General features: G+C 42.5%; 1 protein-coding gene across 1 annotated transcript in view; it reads right to left on the reverse strand.

The window, feature by feature from the left end:
* Nucleotides 1-20,469, reverse strand: part of Tenm3 (teneurin transmembrane protein 3) — a 2,633,929-nt gene that overhangs the window by 49,613 nt on the left and 2,563,847 nt on the right. Inside the window, 4 exon segments of the mRNA XM_052752285.1 lie at nt 8,635-8,655; nt 9,366-9,615; nt 13,501-13,644; nt 14,883-15,150. Of these exon segments, the coding sequence (XP_052608245.1) occupies nt 8,635-8,655; nt 9,366-9,615; nt 13,501-13,644; nt 14,883-15,150 (683 nt within the window).

A 20,469-nucleotide genomic window follows, 5' to 3' on the forward strand; every position in this document is an offset into this window, starting at 1 on the left:
GTCTATCCACCAGATCTGCCTAAACATGACCTCAACAAGGATGATGCCAATAGACATGCTAACACAGAAGGGGAAGGAAGGCTCAGGAAGCCTCAGCCAATCACAAAGACCCCTAGGGAACAGGAATCCTGAGATCAGGAGAAACTCTCTTCCCCAGGGAGGAGCTCACCAATCGGTGACACACACACACCTCCACCACCACCACCACCACCACCACCACCACCACCACCACCACCACCACCAACAAACAACAACAACTAAAGAAAAAGAGGCCATGAATTTGAAAGAGGGCAAGGGGGAAATTCACAGGAATTTGGAGGGTGGAAAGGGAGGAGGGAAATGACGTAATTATATCATAATCTCAAAAAATAAAAAAAACATGTAGTATAAGCTTAACATAAACTTTTTTTTTTTTCAAGACAGGGTTTCCATGTGGAGCTTTGTGCCTTTCCTGGAACTCGCTTTGTAGACCAGGCTGGCCTCGAACTCACAGAGATCCGCCTGCCTCTGCCTCCCGAGTGCTGGGATTAAAGGCGTGTGCCGCCGCCACCAATGCCCAGCTAACATAAACATTTTAATAATGAAACAGCAAAAATTAATACTGATTATGTTACACTATAATGAAACAATTCTTACTCTGTAATGTTCTTTTAAATTTTTATTTAGTCTTTTGTGTGTGAGTGTGTGTGGTATATGTGTGTGTATTCCAGAGGTTGATGTTGGGTCTTCCTCTGCAGAATTTGGGCTCATTTTTTGAGATAAGGGCTCTCACTGAATCTGGAGCTTGTAAAGTCAGCTAAAATAGCTGACCAGAGAGGTTCTGGGATCCACTTGCCTCTGCCCCCCCCCCCCCAAATGCTAGAAGTACAGGCATGTGCAGATGTGTCCAGCTTTCACGTGGGTGCTGGAGGTGTGAACCCAGGTCTTCTTACTTTCATAGTGAGCAGTCTTAGAGTACTATCTCAAATCTCATGTTTTGTGTAAGTGGTGAATGTGTGTACTTCAACTCGGGAGGCTCTTGCTACAATAATGTTATAGTTTCTACTGGCGTCTCACATTAGTTGGGGAGCATAGCCAATCATGTGGTCAGTAGGGACCTTTCCAGTGCAAGAGGGCTCTACGGCTGTGAAGGCGCTGTCACACGAAAGTCCTAACCTCTTCAGTCTTTAGGTCTCCTTTCCAGCCTCTGACATCTTCTAGCAGGAAGCGTCAGGTTAGACCCAGAGGCCTTGAGCACATGAAGGTGTTAAAGGTAAATAGTTCTCCAAAGGACTCAGAATCAAGTGAGAATAAGAACATCTCGGAAGCCTGATCTGCCGCAAACGGCCAATTGACCAGGAGAAATGTGATTACACCGTGTTCCTTTGAGAGCAACGGTACAGTTGTGAACACATTTCTACCCAGTCTGAGAGCTGGCCTTTCAGCTACGCACAGTTAATCACCAAGTCTGAGGTCAATCCCGTTGGGTTTATTTAAAAAAATGTGCCACTGAAAGACTTCTCGAGTCTTTCCTATCTCCCTGACTATATGATAACTGTGAGCAGCTTTTTGGCTGGTTATGACTCTTTTCTCTTGTTATTTTGCTTGTTATTTGCACAGCTATAGGAATGAGGTGTGGACCACTCCGCCTGGGTTTGAATCCTAGGTTCATCACTTAGTAAATACAAGTTAACTGGTGACTCAGAATCTTTAACTATAAGGTGACAAAGACAAAAGATAGTCTCAGGATGCCGAGAGGATAACAAGACTTAATATATGTATATCTTTAAACATTTCAAAAGATTTATTTTGTTTTTAATTGGGTGTGTCTATCTCTGGGTGAGTATGTGTATATGAGTGAAGGTGTCTGCAGAGGCCACAAGTGGGTGTTAGCTTCCCTGGAGCTGGAGTTACAGGTGGCTGAGAGCTGGCGTGTGGGTGTTGGGAACCAAGCTCAGGTCTTCTGCTGAGCCATTTCTCCAGCCGTTTAAAAAAATTACATTTGCCGGGTGGTGGCGGCGCACGCCTTTAATCCCAGCACTCGGGAGGCAGAGGCAGGCAGATCTCTGTGAGTTTGAGGCTAGCCTGGGCTACAGAGTGAGTTCCAGGAAAGGCACAGAGAAACCCTGTCTCGAAAAAAAAAAAATTACATATATTGGGGCTGGAGAGATGCCTAGGCTAAAAGGACTGCAGCTCTTCCAGAGGACCCAGGTTCGATTCCAGTCCCAGGGGAGCTGATGCCCTCTTCTGGCCGCTACAGTCACTGCGTGCATGCAGTATACAGACATACCTGTACTCAACACACCCCCACACATAAAATGAATAAACAAATAATCTTAGGAAAAATTACGTTTGTTTACTATGTATGTGTACATGTGCAGGCCACAGAATACACATGGAGGTCAAAGGATGACATGGAACAGTCGTGGCTTTCCCTCAACCACGTGAGTTCCGATGTTTGACCTCACGTCATCAGGCTTGGGGGCAGGTACCCTTTTCCACTAAGCTGTCTTGCTGTCCACCAAGTACAATCTTTAGAACGGAGGCTGGTCTGTAAGACATACTCAGTAAGAATCAGCTACCCTTAATATTTGCTCTTTTCTTGTCCACTGTGAAATTTCAACAGGCCTTTCATAATGCTATATGGTCTGACTTGCTTCCGGAAAATGTTAGGGGAAAAAGTCTCAGAGTGTGAGTAGGCTCAAATTTGTTTATTTCTGCCTCTACATCAGCAATTTGTAACATACTAAACTGTTAGAACAAAGTCCAGGCTCATCCTAAGATGTCCACTGAGTTGTTTCAAGAGCAATTATGAGAAAGTTACACGAACCATGCATAGTTTTTCATTATCTCCTTCCTTTTGAGACATTAGATTCTGAAGGTGGCTATCGGAGGGGGAGCAGCCCACTCTCTTGACACGGGGCATGAGATTTCTTGGTGCAAAACCACTGCACATTCAAGGCAAAGCTGGGCTTTGATCGGCAACAGTGATATCTAGTTGGGCAGTAATTGGATCATCTCCACGGTGTGGGGGAGGGGCATTAGAGATGCGGTGTAGAGCACCTCCTTCCTTCCTTTCTTGACACATGCAGGCTTCCTTTTTTCTTTTCTTTTGTGACAGGGTCTTATCATATGACCTAGGCTGGCCTTGAACTCACAAGTAGCCCAGCCTGGCGGCAAACTCAACATCCACCTGCCTCTACTTCTGCTGTGCCAGGATTCCAGTTGGCACGAGTGTCCTGAAGACATGGGCACCTTCGAATCAGGCAGCACAGCCTTCCGAATCTACCGAGGGAAAGGTCTCCTGGTGCACACAATTCTAGTGTCCAGAAAAACGTGGAAGCGCGCACGTCCAAGGCAGGAGGTGCGGTCTGGGCTGGCAACAGGACAGTCACTCCTTAGACCCTGGCCTCACACGGGTGGGAAGCATCTCTACAGAGTTAAAATGGGTGGGACAGAAATGATACCGCCAGGTGACGTGCCAACGTGGATGGGGGGAATTTTACAAGGACCTAGATGAAGAGTTACAGGCAACCAGTAGCTACTGAGATGGGGGGGGGGGAAGCGGGGAGACAGACAGGAGAAGGTAAGAGGGAGAGAGAGGGGGAGACAGAGACAGAGAATGAATATATCAGATTTCTTCAGGGATGATCTCTCTGACAGGCTACTAATCCCAAACACATATGGGAGCAACACTATATGGACTTGGTAGGACACACACACACACACACACACACACACACACACACACACACGCGCACACGCGCACACACAGACACGCACACACACACACACACACACACACATGCGCACACACAGACACGCACACACACATACACACACACACACACACACACGTGCGCACACACAGACAAGTAACAATAATGACGAAGTCAAATTTGAGGGGACACAGGACTGGCAAACGGAAGGAGAAGAAATGTTGGGAATACAATATTCATGCTTGACATTCTAAAAATAAAATTGATAAAGAACCCTCCCCCTCCTCCCCCAAACAAAACAAAACAAAATAAAAACTAGGTCAAAAGTGAGTTTGGAAAGTTTCAGTTGACATCCAGGTGATAGAGGAGCTCCGAATCACACATGCAGCAGGAGTTTGATGCACGATCATCTCATCTTAGGGCTGAGGAGTTCCCTGGCAGGGTGCTCTAGAACCTGCTTTCTAGTGTCCCAAAGGTCATCGAGAGGCTGGGGTGTTGGTTCAGAGGGCAGTGGGTGTCAGGGGAGAAGAGCATCTAGTGTGTAGTTGGAGGTCAGAGTGACTGGGACAGGTCTGCAGTTGGCCACGGGGCACAGGGACTTACAAAGGCCACGTTTTGGGAAAAATCCGTGTTCCACGGATTGGCGGTTGTGCGGTTTCAGAAGGGTTTAAAATGACAGCTGTGCCTACCAGCTGCACACGCAGGGCAGTGAGCTCTGGCTCACATCTCCCCTACACTGCACCTTGATCCTCAACTCCTTCAGGATGACCTAGATGCCAGTTATCAAGACATCTCCCCTACAGTCTTGTCAATCGGACACAGACCCGGGGGCAAGTGCGGGCTCGCTACACCCATTTATTTTCTCCTAATTCAGCCTTCGGAGACGAGAGAAACACTTGCCGAGACCAGCACAGAGAATGCACGCGATTAACACTCTTTATCTTTTCTCCCGGAAACTGTGCCGCAGCTCTTGGAGCACAAAGCATTGGAAGAAGCGTGACGAATTCTATTTATGTATAAAAGCAAAGCTGCCTCCTTTGTGGCAGCCAGGAGACTGCTGGGATGCCTGCTGACAGGGACCTGAGACATGGTCTTTCTAGTAAATCAATAAGAAATGCTGACTCAAGTTTTGACGATTTTATATCGAAAATTTAATTAATTCAAACTCCTAAGATTTGTGATAGAGATCTGCTTTGATCCTTTAATTGGTAATATAAAATTCACAAAGTTGATTTTTTTTTTTTAGTCCTATATGTTTAAATGCCCCTTGGCTGGTATTAATGAATTAAGGTTTTTAGTTTGGAATTTAAGGAATTTGAACAAGAGTGAGCTAAAATTTACTATCTATGAAAGGGTTTGTTAGCAAAAGTAATAAACATCAGAGGGGTAGATTTAGAATATCAAACAGAAACCCATTTTACAATTATGTTAGTGTTGCCAGTTTAATAAAAAGTTAAATGGTGACTGAGTATAACTAAGGAATTTTATTTTACAGAATATCTTGGCAGTACTTAATAACTTGGCATAACAGTGTCTTATTTGAATCTTTAAAGAATAAGGCTGTCTCTTAATATTCCCAGCCAATATTTTTTTATGGCTTCCATTAGTATAATTAAGGACAGTTTGATGGGGTATATGATACAGGAAGAGGACGGGAAGCAGTGAGGTAGGTCTACATTTACTAAACCATCTACAATTGACAGTGCCACTCCTGGAAGGGGAATTAGACACATTGTGACTTCCTTTCTTCCGGTTGCTTGCCCCTGATTTGCTCACAGCTGCTCTGCCACGCAGAAAAAAGTGAGCCTATACTGAAAGCCAGGCTAGCAAACAGGAAGATGTTTCTGATAGGAGTTCCGCCCCCCACCCCCACCCCCCCTTTGAAAACTGTCTTTCTTCTCGTAATGAGGATTGACATGAGGGCCTTACACATTCTGGGCGAGCGCTCTACTGCGGAGCTACCCTCATGCCCTTTATCCACGTGGTATTTGGAGGGCCGCACTCTCTTCCCCAGGCTGACCTTAAGCTGCGCTATTCCTGACTCAGTCTCCTGCGTAGCTAGGATGACAGGGCTTGTGCCATAGGTTTGGAAAGCATTTCAGTTTTTAAAGAGCTAAATGAGGACACACCCATGAGTTTAAGTGTGCTGATTTTTGTTAGGTCAATGTAGATAGTTATTAAACACACAAAATCATTAATTGCATTGATAATGCCATTGTCCGTTTGATGGGTGGGGCTCAGAAACCTGGTACATTTTCTACATTTTTGCCTTTCGTTTTTTCAACTCACTCTGCAGGATGGAAACTTGCAGCAACCCAGCTGCTCCAACCTCCCAGATGCTGGGATTAGAGGTGTACGCCACTGGGTGAGGCTTGCGCCTGGCATCTTTCTAACTACCCACAGGGTACAGCCCCTGAACAGTCTGGCTTCTTCGTGGCTGATTTCCCTCACTGTTAAACCTCCTCTTTCGGATATGCTCACCCTCATGGTCCAGGGTATTAACTTTCGAAGTGATCTTATCAAGCAGATTAATACTCCTAAAAGGCCACTTTGAACATGCCACTTGTTCATGACCCTAAATATTCCCTCACTCTTTGAATAATTTTTTTCAGGGAGCTCAAGGTTGGTCCTAGGCAAGCTGATTATAACGGGGTTCAACCCTCTCTCATTGTTACCCACACGAATCCCCGCTTTATTTGGGTGGGCATGATTACTCTTGGAATACCTTATGCTTCATCTTAGGCCCTGTATATTCATTTAGTCTCTATTGTTTTTCATACCATGAGTGTCGTTCTTCTCGCTGTTCTGATAAAACAGATTTTATTCTTAGATCGAGCTCAAATAGCAACACTTTCTGAAAAATTCCTTATTGTGCTCTTCTCTCTCAGCTATCTCTTCCTCCAAGAACCATTTTCATGGGACAGTGGTGTACAGGATGTGTCCAAAAAGAACACTGAAGATGTCGGTCAGTCATACAAATGGCAGATATGTGAGGTTCTGAGCGCTTGGCCTGAGATCACCATTTGCCAACATGTCTGGCACACGGGGACGAAGTCATTCGACACTGTTAGTTTTAGCACCCGTGTGGATCAATACACAGCCCAAACAGTATGTCATGCCTGGGTGGCACCGAGAAGAAACGGAGAAGCTCAGATGTGGTCACAATGACACACGGAAAAGCTGACAGAGTGACAGAGAACCAGGAGAGAGGGAGTACAGTGAGCGTCAGTGGCAGACACCATGAGTTAATGTGTATCGACCTCATGCTCTGTGGAGGTATGCATAACAACAAAGTTCCAAACCCAGAGATTTTTTTTTTGTTGTTTCCAGAGAAGATAATTGTAAATAACTTGCAACATGACTATGAAAGAAGTCTGGCCTTTTTTTAATTTTTTTTTTTTTTTTGCATTTCTAGGAAATCTCCCTCTAGAATCCTAGCCAGGGGGGAACATATCCAAATGAGAGGTGTGGTACAGTGGAAAAAAACATAGACACAAGAGGGATTCAAATCTCTGTTTCACGAGTCTTAGTTGTGTATCTTGGGATGAGATGTCATGTCTTCCAACTTCCATGAGCTCATGTGTAACCTGAGGGATGACTGTGTGGCTCTCGAATACCACACAAGAAGTATCTGGCATGATGCCTGGCTTGTAATAGGGCAGCGTGTTACAAGGTAGGCTTTCAGTCTCTCCTGTATTGCCCGCAGCACGTTCACATGGGGCTGGTGAGCGCACCTGTCTGTCTTCCCTCTTCTTCTCCATAGCTACCATGAAAACAAGCAGGAAAGTGTTGACAGTCTGCTGGGGTTTCTAACAGTACGCTCGGTTTTCTGGGGGAGATTTCGTGGTAATCTTAGCATGTGACCGGGCCATGAGTTGAAAGTGTAAGATCAATACAGAATGTCGGGGAAGGGTCCGGGGACCGTGGGTGGGTACTCTGATGTGCAACAGGTATCTGTCCATTAGTAGGACTCTAGTATTTGCTAGCTGTCAATCTCTACAACGGTTGCAAGTGAGCTAAAATGACCTACTCATCTAAGATAGCTGACATAAGATATCACACTTCCTTTGAAATACATCACCGCATTAGATGGCCGAACTAGATCTGTCATGTCTAAGCCTTCTTGCTTTTCACTAGGTCTTCCTTATTTATTTGTTTATTTTTTTCTGTCATTACAGAAAGGCTGTTAGAAAAGATTATTCTAAGGGTTTTACTGTATGTGACTTCTTCGGGCAAGTGTGCTTATCAACAGGATATAAGCAACCCTCGGGCTGATGATGCTCCATATTCATCTTTAGCTTTGAAGAAACTCTTTCCCCGCATGATAAGAGCAACAAAAAACCCTCTTCTCGAATGTAATAGCCCTTCCAATTGAGGAAAATTAGAAATCACAGGCAGAGATTAAACCTGTAGGATGCTATAGAGGAGGGATCCTTTCCAAGTTCAGTGAGAATCCCTAGCAGTACGAGCATATTGGTCAGATAGGTATATAACTTAAAAAAATTAACCATAGTACAATATTTTCAGATTATTTTTCTTCAATAGTTTCCCAAACCGAATTAGCTTTGTTCCCAATAAGGCAGGATCTGTCTTGGATACTGGTCAAACTACGCTACCTCCTTAAACTTTGCTGTGTTTGAAATTTGTTGTTTCATAAGGCTTAGGTTACATAAGTCAGGAACTGCACATTAGAATTCTTTGTGACAAGATTTTTTTTTTAAATGAACCAACTTGAAAATATTTCTAAAATTCTATCATACAATGTATTTTCAGTAAGTTATATAATTGTCCAATTAAACAGTTTTAATTCCTTAGATGATCTGTGATTCTGAGTTTCCTCTCAAAATGCTGTTATTAAAAAACAATTTCAGAGAGTCACATTGAAACATCAAAAGGACATCGGAAAATATGCAATAACCTTTAAGCAGATGCTTACCTATGTCTAAAATCTTTATTTCTTGGTGGAAGCAGATAAAAGAAAGGTAAAAAAAGCAGAGTTAGAAAGGTTTCTGAAATAGAATGAGATCAATATTGGGGTTTTAATTACTGGTACGGAAAATTGCAATTTAAGCGGCGAGAACATTGGAAATGAACTCTGTAGGCAAGGCTCATCAAACTGCTGTCAGAATTGGTTGATTTTGATAATCATACTTAAGACAAAGCAAGACAATGACATGCTGTTTCTACTATTCAAATTACAGCTAATGATTGGGTTGGCCCAACCGAGCATCCAATATTCTCATTTATTCGCTATCACATCTTGATTCCAGAGACTACATCTTAGGACCTCCATTTCAACCACTGTGAAATAAAAGATGAATTCCTGTGCTGCGTATTCATTCTAAGGAAAATCAAAGATATTTTAAAAAGTTATCATTTTTACCTGTCAGTACACAGAAAAAGAAAATCACCAGAATGAGTAAGATATTTTCCATATCAGACAACAGTCTACTTTTTTACACAGTAAAACTATAGATTGTTTTAAAAACTATATAACACTATATATTGTTGGCCTTCTAGCTCTAGTTAAGAACTGTGTTCTTCCTAGGGTAATTTTTAAACTGTGAGGATGTGTGTTTAAATAAACAAATCAGCATATCACACTCAACTTCGTTTTTATGGATTTGTTTGTTTTTGATTAACACCCCCAATAGAGGAAAGACATACCTTAGTTCTAAAACACTTGTTACGTTCCCAGAAGGGAATATCCTCCGAACGTAGTTGAAATCCCCAACATAGAGACTGCCGTCGATCCCACAGGCCAGAGCCACTGGGGCCAGCAGTTTGTTCCCATCAGCTTGGCCATTGCAACTTGGGCATGAGATGCTGCGCCTCCGGCCATTGCCCATGATGCTACTGACCACTGGAGGCTGCTGGGAGATGAACTGGTTTTCCCCGTTTCCTTTGTACAGAATACCTGGAAGAAAGTGCATTTTCCTGATGTAAATGAAGGATGAAATCTCACGAGGATGTGGCGTCATCTTTCCGATTTAGAATCGGAAACTTTAAGATATTACATGAAAAACCACATAGGTTATATTTGAAAAAAAAGGACTATCTCTTATGAATATGAAGACTAGTGAAGGGAGCAGAGGACTAAGAGAAGGCATTAAAAACCCTAATTCCCAACACCAGCGACCCTCGATCTTGGCTACACATTGGAATAGTCTGGAGCGCCATAAAAATATACTGATGGCTGGTCCTTACCCCAAGAGATGGTGATTTAATTGGTCTGGGTGCAGCCTTAGCATTTAGATGTTTAAAAACTCTCCAGGTGATCTTAATGTGCAACCAAGTTCGAGAACCACGCTCTATATAATGTTCTTTAGGGAACAGAAAGTTTGCCTAATTGTTAATCAATGTGGAAAATATTACATATTAACCTGATTAATAAAAATGTACCCTGGGAATATGAGTTTCTTATGAATTTGCCATGAGTTTAAAAAGAGCTAAAAATATTTTATGGAAACAAAGTTAGAAAGTATTTATTTATAGGTCTCATGATAGCAAGCACATAATGTATCACTGAGCCATACCCCTAGCCTATGGAGGCCTATTTTTAACTCTATTGTACTGTTAAGGGGTCTTGTTTCACATTCATCTGATGTAAATATATACATGTATACATATATACATATACGCACATATATACATAAAGTTATTTAAAATGCCAAACACAATGAAAGTGATACAGAAGACTAGCTTGTTATTCAAACTGAACTCTGCTTTAAGGCATGAAAGTGTCAATAATTTTACAAAGACAAAAACGCCAGCCTACTCCTTCATGGACTTCATTAAAAATGTGAGAAAAAAATTCCAAAGGAATATTCAATATTTTCCTAGTAAGAAACTAGATTTGAGTTGAGACTTCATTTTGGTTCACTTGGCTGTGACCACGTGCAGATCGATGGCTTGGGTCTGTTACCCACTGGCTCGTCAACTGCGTCCATCCACGCATATTTTATGACGTGCCTCGATGTGTTATTAGTTGTATAAACCACTTGCTACTTCGGCTTTAGAGCTGTATATATTGCATTTATTGGGCGTTCCATGCTGCAAAGTAGTTCTCAGAGCTAATGACTGTACTTCTCAGCAGATAGACTGGCAAGAGACTCATTTTGTGAAAGCGCAGACAGAAAACTCAAAAACGTGATTTTTCCTCCACTTTGGGATAATTTGAAAGTGAAGAAGTGATCAGAATAATTACATTCCCCTTATAGCTCAGTACATTTTAGGTGCATTTTGTGATTACTTTTTTTTTAAATGCCTTGCTATTTGGGTGATGTAATAATCATGGCAAATTTACATAAAGAAATCAGGAATGATAAAACAGGTTTATTCAAATTTAAGAGAAAATAATTTAAATAACTCTGGATCATAACAAGAGATGAAATGCCTTTTGCCTTGAATATTCAAAGAAGACGCGGATGATAACCTAAGATTTCTCCTTTCTGTGATTACATTATTTGACAATTATGGAAGTATAATTTCCTGGGAGAGTTGGTTCTGCAATTTTTATCAGAAGAAGCCTATGAGTCAGCCCCCTGCTCTACCACATCTGATTTATGCTATGCCTTTGATTGACTGGCCCTTCACGAGTTTCCTCTATAACAACACAACAGGACAGTGCACGTTACAATATTTGTTTCCATGTTCAAGGACGCCTGAACCAACAGCCGTCACCACGTACATCTGTGCCGCCTCTTCTGTATCTACAGCTCATCCCGCTTGTCACAGTTACAAATCACTTGGTTCATTCAATTAGACACATGTCACTTTGGAGAGCCACTACTTGTCAAACTGTTCTTGGATAAAATTTTAGATGGCAATCAGTTCACCATGGGGACTCAGGTGACCTCACATTTTAAAGTAGCAATTTATAACACAATAATTTTAATTCTTGGCAGTTCAGTTTTAAAATCTGATCTGGTAGTATAATAAAAACCTCCTCTATATTATTCTGGTTTAGAATATGCGTTTATATATGTCTATAGTATGTGACCCTACACAATGTCTATATACTTCCTAATCTTTTGGAACACTATATATCCCAACAGTGGTGAATTACTGGAGTCCTGCTAGGGCTCAGGGCCTATTCTCTTCCTATTGCCTTCTAGTCCCTTGGAGAAATCCTGTTGCTAATTGGTTATGAATTTTATATTGTATTTTCATAATAACTAAAACATCCCTAGGACAGTGTTTCCTCAGGTGTGTTTGTGAGGGACTCGTGCGGGAAGATGGAAATATGTGGAAGATGTATGGAATACAATTTTAAAGAATTTATTCAGGAGCGGCTCTACGCACAGTTGGCACATGCCTATGCGTTTTGAAAGACCACGATTCAGCGTGGTATTACTCACATCAGAGTTTGAGACTACTACCACTTCAAATAACACTGATGACTCAGGCGAACCTTCAAGATAACATATGGACTGTTCTTCATGAGTGGGAGTCCCTTTTTTTTTTTTTTTAAGTTTTAAAGTTTTTTAGATAGTTCCAAGCTGCACCCAAGGATGATCTTCAACGTCTGGTTCCCCCTTCCTTCACCTCTTCCCAAGACCTAGAACTTCAAGTGTGTGCTACCAAGCCTGGCTTATTTGGTGATCTGGATGAAACCCTGGGCTGTGTGCCTGCTAGACAAGCTCTGTACCCAGAGCTACACCCCTGCATCCAGAATGTATGCGCTGTGTGTGGTGCTGGAAATACACCCTGTTCCCAACCTTCTGAAATGCAAACTGGGAAAGGAAGGACACCTGGGAAAGGCAGAGAGCTCAACACAGCTGCAAAACCAGGAAAGGTGTGGGGGAGTGTTTCTGTTTTGTTTTTCTTGCAGAGTGATCCGCTCCCTACCTTCCATCATCTCCTCAAGATGAGGCATCAGTGTTTTCAAAAACTGACTTTCCAGTCAGTACACTTCGAAAGTTCCTAATTCTTCCCAATACCCCCATTTTTAAAGAGAGAACAACATCAAAGACTCATCACTCCAGATATGACCGTGGGCCATGAAGAGTTAATGGTGTGATAGTCTCAATCCAACACTCCAACTCTTCCAAAATGTCAAAAGGGATATGAATCAGAAAACACAGACATTTCCTCTAGCTATTCATAGAAGGAGAGTAGAGACTTTTCAGGATGAGAAGGCTTAAGACAGGTTAGAGTTGGTTACCTTATGGCCTTGCTTTTATGTTTTTTCTCTCAAAGTATTCATTTATATTTCCCCTAATAGTCACAAAAGCAAGCTACAGTATTTTTGGGGTGACAGTGTTTGTTTTGTTTTGTTTTTTTGTTTTTGCTTTTTTCCTCAATAAAGACTAAACAGAAGTCGGGGGCGGGGTAGGGGGAGAAACTCAGCTAGACACTTGGAGCAGACTAACTGTCGAAGAGTCAAGAATCTACTGGAAATCTAGTGGTAAAGTCACATGGATTTTTATCTTTGCTTAAAACAAATCACTTGGTGTCCAGTTTTGGTAACCCTTTTTAAAGTCCGTTGGCACACATGATTCTGGTAGAATTAGGCACTCACAGATGAATCTGTGGAGAAGATAGATACTCACATAGACAAAGCGATTTCACCAAAGTCAGCCATTTAGACTCTGAAGGGAAAATCACCGTGATACAGGGCACAGGAACATTTTAAGACGCAGTAAGAGAATTATGTAATTCCAAGACTTTCATGGCCCTCACATGATCTCTTTATCATTTCTTCTGACTAATTCTACTCCTACAGTGCTCACAGGATAAAAACCTGTTGCAGTGTGATCAGTGGGAGGTTGGAACATGTTAACCGCGAGCCAGAGCTTACCATTCTGAACGTCCAGCACATGATGCTTATCCAACGTCCAGCCACCCATGTTGGAAGCATCCAACTCATAGCCTTGCAAAATGGCAGTCCTCTTTTCCCACAGAGTCAGGTCCAAACATGACTCGTATTCGTAGCCCACAGACACTGTAAGCAAAGCAGACCACAGCTCACCCTCTCAACAGCACAGGGAAAGGACGTTGACTTACGATTTGGAGGGAAATTCACAGTTGTGTTCTGAGATAAAGCTCCACTCATTTATTAAGCAGTTTGTTTATATGTAAGGAGATCTGACCACATGAAAGATAAAAACAACCATCTCCAAATGTCATTTTATACTGATTTGATAGAAAACAAGTCCCCTCTCCCATATCACTCTTACAAGAGGTTCCCAGCACAATATTAGGTCCAAATTGAGAAACTAGTTAAAAATTGTATCAAGTAAGTTTGCAGCAAATTGCGATTAGATAAAACCAACTAAAATAATATTTGTTATATAAATAATCAGAACTGTTTAGTTCCTAAGAACTTTCATTATGGAAAATATTTATGGCAATATTCATACATCTTGGGAATAAACTGTAAAATTAATAGGAAATTAATACCAATCCACAATTAGAAGACTTTTCAGAGTTTACAATGAACCAAGGATTTAAAATTTTAGAAAAAAAAGGGAAAAGCAGTAACTATCTGATTGATGAAAAATAATTCAAATCCAAATTAGATATTAATTTTGGAGAACAAAAAAAGTCTATTTTTAAGTAAAACTGAAGATAGAGAAATCCATGTTTTCCTTTAGTTGTTGATGCTTTCAGTTGGAGCTCGAAGCTGTACTGGACAGGTCAAGCTTGGATGGTACTGTCCGGTCATTCAGTGAAACTGGTAGCTTGATGTTTTCAGTTCACCCCGCCACGGGCCCTCTGGTCAGAGGAGCTGAGACAACTCTGGGATCCAAATTTTTGTTTGATATTCTGCTAGACATCATTACGACTGAAACCATCTCACTGCCACATTCAGAAGACATTAACGTGATGATAAAAACTAGTGAGGTCAGGTTATAAAGGCAAGGAGAAAAATAAATGGGGAGGGGGTACCACAGGGAAAGAGAGAAACACGAGAACAGCAGGAAGGAGAATGCATACAGTAACCTGAAATTCATAAGATGATTCCAGTTAGAAATGCTGACAGTCTTTTGTCTCATCGTATGGCATACCTTCCTTTCTCCCAGAGCGGATCAAGAACAATGGGTCTGTGATTTCCCTAGATGGACCTGCTGCCACCATATCTGCTTATCCAGCTACTTGCCACAGGTTCCTGATAATTTCTTTACACTTCTGACCTCGAACCTACGTTTTCAATGCACAGGGCATATGCATGAAACTTACCAACTGCTTCTGACAGGCCGTAGACTTTCTGATTATACGCATCCGTCTTATCCCAGATAAAAGTGTAGGCCAGGTTTGGCGAGGCAGGAAACCACTTCTGGAAGAGTCTCCCAACCACGGCTACCATCAGATGGACCTTCATGAGGTTAAATGGTATGACGGCCTGGGTCATGGTGATCTTAAGAACTGACTTGTACCCCGCGGCTCTGGAACTCAGGTAAGAAAGCTTCAAATCCGTTCCTGGAATCGTGGTTTCTTCATGCAGGACCTAGGTTTAAAAGAAGCACAAGCCTCTAACTGGCATCATGGATGCCCAAACTGAGAAGATACAGTGAAAAGAACCCAGCAGAGCACAGAAAATGGAACACAGCAGGGTCACTATTCACAGACAACATCTGAGCTGTTTTCTTATCCAATAATTATAAACAGCTCAGCTGCCAGCCGAATGTTCTCCTCCAAAAAGCGTCTTGTCACTTATCCTGAGCTAATCACACTCTTCATACAGCTGTTGGGATGGCAGTCACAGCCCACGCCCACTCACTCATCCAGTCCAGGCACTCGGAGACCAGAGCGGACATTCGTACAATCCTTAGCTGGTCCCTTAGAGACTAACCCGAAGTCTATGGCCTCATTAGCCAACCTAGGTCACTGTTAGAAGCACAGAATGACAAGGAGAGCAGACTCATCTGGGTTAAATTGTAGTCGATTCCATACACATGTTGAGACGTAATGTAACAACAGCACCTTCTCACGCCTCATTACATATTGAACCGAAAAACCACTGATTTTTGATAACCAAGTAAATGAGTTAATGTTTTAAAGCTATGTGTGTATTTTTCTCAGAGAGTAACTAAAATGCACATATAAGAAAAAATAAATTTTTTGACTGTAAAAAGTTGATTTTGATTTCAGGCTGTAAAAAGTTACTTTTGTTCACATAAGGACACCTATATTATACATTAAATTCATTTTTTTTTTTTGAGACAGGGTTTCCCTGTGTAGCTTTGGAGACTGTCCTGGAACTCACTCTGTAGCCCAGGCTGGCCTCGCGCTCACAGAGATCCGCCTGGCTCTGCCTCCCGAGTGCTGGGATTAAAGGCGTGCGCCACCACCGCCTGGCTCATTAAATGTATTTTTAACCTTATGTTTAGCTGTCATTGTGACTAGCTCAATGGATGGTAACAAATTTATGGGGTATGAAAAATACCAGATGTCCAACTATTACCTAACCATTTAAAAAAATCATTTGTATAGTATATACAAACTTTTAAAGAGTTTTCTAGAGACTCTGTCTATGGGTGTTCTTATTCGTTTTGTGACTAATAATATATATCTTTATAGGCTTACTATGTGTACTGTAGCATGCAAGGCCACCTTTGTTAAGGGTGCTTTTTTCCTCAGCAGACGGATACCATTACAAAAATCCACAACTGGTCGCCATGCAGAGGACAACTGACCATGGTATCCCCAACGCCAAATAATCCATGTAAGGCTTGGGGGACATCACAGAAGACGGATAGCTATGAAAGACTGTAAGAGCCAGGGCCAGGACATGTTTACTATATATAAGTGTCAGGGAAACCGCACTCGTGAAATCCAGCAATATAGTTGCCTAAACAAGACCTGAAAAATGACACCACCAACTGACATGCTCAGGTGGATGGGGTAAATCTCACACGGTCCCAATCCTAGTTGAAGAGCTATAGGTAATTAATGGCTGTCGAGGGGGAGAATCAGTCTTTCCAGGAACGAGCCCCCTGATTAGTTATCCAATCCCAAGTAGTCAGCCATAAATACATACACATATGTGCAATGCCAAATAGACTCATTTAGCTTATTTACACATTTTGGAAGGAGTGGGGACATAGGAGGGATTGGAGAGGAAGAGAGAGGAGCGGAAATGATGTATTCATATATGAAATCCTAATAAATAAATAATAAATAATAATAAATAAGTCAACAAATAAAGTAACCTGTCTGAAACCAAGCATGTCCTCTACCACGAATCAGATGGTCTTCCTGAAGGTTAGAATATATCACTATATCCACTAAAAGCTCAGTCAGAAATGACTGCCTTTCCTGAGATAAGAATCTTGGAAGAAAGATAACAGTGTTCACTCCCTCTCTCAGGCAGGACAATTAGGAACGGCGTACACAGATTTGCCGCCTCCCAATTTTAATTTCCGAAGTAAAACTCCAGATACTATGGACGTGACCATCAGTCTGTAGGATAACCAAACAGAGCTGGAAGTGGGCACAATGGAACGGACTAAACCAGCTTCCAGGGTGGTCTGTGAAGCTGCTGGCGCCAAGAGGGAAGTGATGAGGGACAATGGATTATGAAGGCGCAGCATGTCGGTGTTGTACGGTTGGGGTCTTCACTCACTAGGCTGACTGGCTGCAGTCACGGAGCTGTCTTAAGGAAGACAGTTTATGGACACACCAAACTTTTCTAGTTTATTATGTATGTATGTATGTATGTATGTATGTATGTATGTATGTATGTATGTATGTATTTTTTTTTCGAGACAGGGTTTCTCTGTGTAGTTTTGGTGCCTGTCCTGGATCTCACTCTGTAGACCAGGCTGGCCTCGAACTCACAGAGATCTGCCTGGCTCTGCCTCCCGGGTGCTGGAATTAAAGGCGTGTGCCACCACCACCTGGCTATTTATTTTTATCCTCCAACCCCATCCACTCAGAAACTCCTTCAAGCTCTCCTCCGTCCAGGAAAAGCACGATAGGATGAGAAGTGGACAATCCAAAGGGAACTCATTGTACTGTGATGGGATGAAATGTCAACGTGTTAGCTTGAAAAACAGATTTCTGTGACTCCCGAGTGGCCCAGATAATATGATATCTTTCCTCTTCATTTATTTTCTGAATAATTTCCCGTACATTTGATTGTCTTTCTTACTTGCAAGGGAATTAATTAATGACCACGTCCTGTGACCTGCTAGAGCTGTTTCTCTGTTTCAAAATATCATGTTATTCTTAATGTTAATAACCGATTATGGTCTCTGCCATCATTAGCCTCCTTCCACGGAACAAATATCTGTAATTTAGTTCACGAAAGCGACCATTTCTCCTGTGTAATTTAACCTGACCATGTTACATTTTATTACTGGGAAATATAAATCCTGCCCAAATGGGAAAACACACCCTGAAGTCTGCTTGTGGCAGCTGCATTGTCTGCCGGCCCCATTCTTGACCCCGAGAAACACTCAGGAATGACATCCTGCACGTGACCCCCTGTATCCATCTGTTCTGCTCCCTTGCTGCTGTTTCTACCCTCTGTTTGATAGCTAAGTCCACTGGATACCTGAGCCCTGGCCAGACAGACATGCAAACCAAGTAAGCCAGAGCCTGTTCATTATGTCTGTTTCTGGTCAGCTATGTATTTTGTGACCTGAGTTAGCCCGATCCTTGGTCCCATACTGCCAAAGGATTCCAAGTCTCCCCTGGATGGATTTTCTTCTGCCTCTTTCCTCCCCCATTTAATTGATTTTCCTGTGTTGGTTATTTTTGTTTTGACGTTGACTCATTGATCCTGTGTATGGGCAGGGTGGGTGGGTGCGCATGGAGGTCAGAGGCCAGTCTGAGGGGGTTGGTTCTTGCCTTCTACTGTGCAGGTCCTGAGGAATCAAACACAGGTCACCAGCTCTACCCACTGAACACCACCACCAATTCCTGCACATCAGGACTCTTGTTGACGACTGTGCTGCTGCTACTCATTTTTTTTTTCCACGTGAACTCTGCTCTCCTCCCTCTTCTGTCTCTGTAAGGCCAACCCCCTCAGCAATGCTGTTTCTGGTTTCCTTAAGGGACCGCCTTCTCTCGTGAACTTCCTGTTGTTCATTCAAATATCTGCTCCATCGACAACGACAGGGGACAGGGTTCAAGACTTAGCCATCTTTTTTTTTTTTTGGTTTTCGAGACAGGGTTTCTCTGTGTAGTTTTGGTGCCTGTCCTGGAACTCGCTCTGTAGACCAGGCTGGCCTCGAACTCACAGAGATCCACCTGGCTCTGCCTCTCGCGTGCTGAGATTAAAGGCGTGCGCCACCACCACCCGGCAACTCTTAGTCATCTTTTAATCCTTGTCGAGCACTCTGTATATCACAGGCACTGAGTGGATGTTTACTAAATGCTTGCCTACTGTGTGTACAAATAGCAGAAGGACCGCAGACATCCACGGACCTGTTGCCAGGTGGAGACACATCACTGTGGGTTAATTGCATTAGAAATCTGTCAAGCCCTGGACGGACACTGCTTCTGACTAGGGCTGCTTTGGAACAAAGAAGTTCTGAGTTACAAGGCGGACCAGAGAAGGAAGTATCAAGTTGAATAAGGTCACAGCGAAGCTCTGTGCATCTGCTCAGAGTTCACTTGGCTGTTAAACAAGCGCCCCCCTCCGCCCCTCCCGGCCTCCAATGTCATTTCCACAGGGTATTTGCCCGAGAGCCTTTTTCTAACTATGCATTTCTGGATCACCTCTTGTGTCTCTGTTTGCACTTCCCTCATAGGCTGTCTGGTCCATCTTTTAAGTGTATGCATGAGTTGGACTCCCAGGATTCCTATCCTCAATTCCAATCCCTTCCTGGACTCACTCTCTCCAAGTTTCCACTGACATGTCACTTTGTCAGAGAGACCTTTTCCAACTACGCTGTATAAGCATCCCACCTTGACTCACTTTACCCTGCTTTATAATTTTTAATAAGCCTTATCAGAATTTGACTCACATTAATTGTTTAGTTTCTTGACTCGTTTTGGTTGGTAAGCTCACTGAGAGGTGGCGCTCTGTCTGGTTGGCTTACGATTGGTTCCTATTTGCAATGACTGCTACAGAATAAGTATTTCATACGTGTCTGATGAAGGCATGTGACAAACTTTTAAAGATTTATGCTATTCTTATTATTGTAATTATTATTATGGATGTAGTACTGAGGATTGAACCTAGAATCACACTTGCTAGGCAAGTTTTTTACCCATGAGTGATGTCCCCAGGCCTCTGTACTACCTTTTGCTGTATTTTAAATGATTTATTTTCAAATGTTTACATATGTGTACATTTGCCATATGTGTGAAGGTGCCGTGGGAGGCCAGAAGGGGGAGCGGGATTCCCTGGAGATGAAGTTACAGGTGGCAGGGATCTGTCTGACACGGGTGCTGGGAACTGAACTCTGGTCCTCAGGGAAGCAGCTGCGCCGTCTCTCCAGCCCTATCTACTTTTCATTTTGAGACAGGGTCTCACTAGGTTGTCCAAGGTGGCTCTGAATTCATTCTGTAGCCCAGGACCTGAAATGTTCCTACCTCAGCCTCCTGCATGGCTGGAATTACAGGCCTGTACCATTGGCCTGGCCTTGAACCATTTAGTTTTACTTTGCATTTTAGCAGAAGGTTAATTTCTATTGTACCTAACATCCTACCTGTAATATTTGAAAGTTATTTCTAAACACAGGGAAAGGAAACAATCTCTAGCTATTTCCATAGATGAAATGAGTATTTAATATGACTATTTCTTTAAAAGTTAGGTATTTTATTCCCGTGGAGACCAGCATATTACGAAATACAAATTATTAGACTTTAAAAC

The sequence above is a fragment of the Peromyscus californicus genome, unplaced genomic scaffold (genome assembly GCF_007827085.1).
Source record: "Peromyscus californicus insignis strain IS unplaced genomic scaffold, ASM782708v3 Scaffold_23__1_contigs__length_62951481, whole genome shotgun sequence".
In the NCBI taxonomy this organism is placed as follows: Eukaryota; Metazoa; Chordata; class Mammalia; order Rodentia; family Cricetidae; genus Peromyscus; species Peromyscus californicus.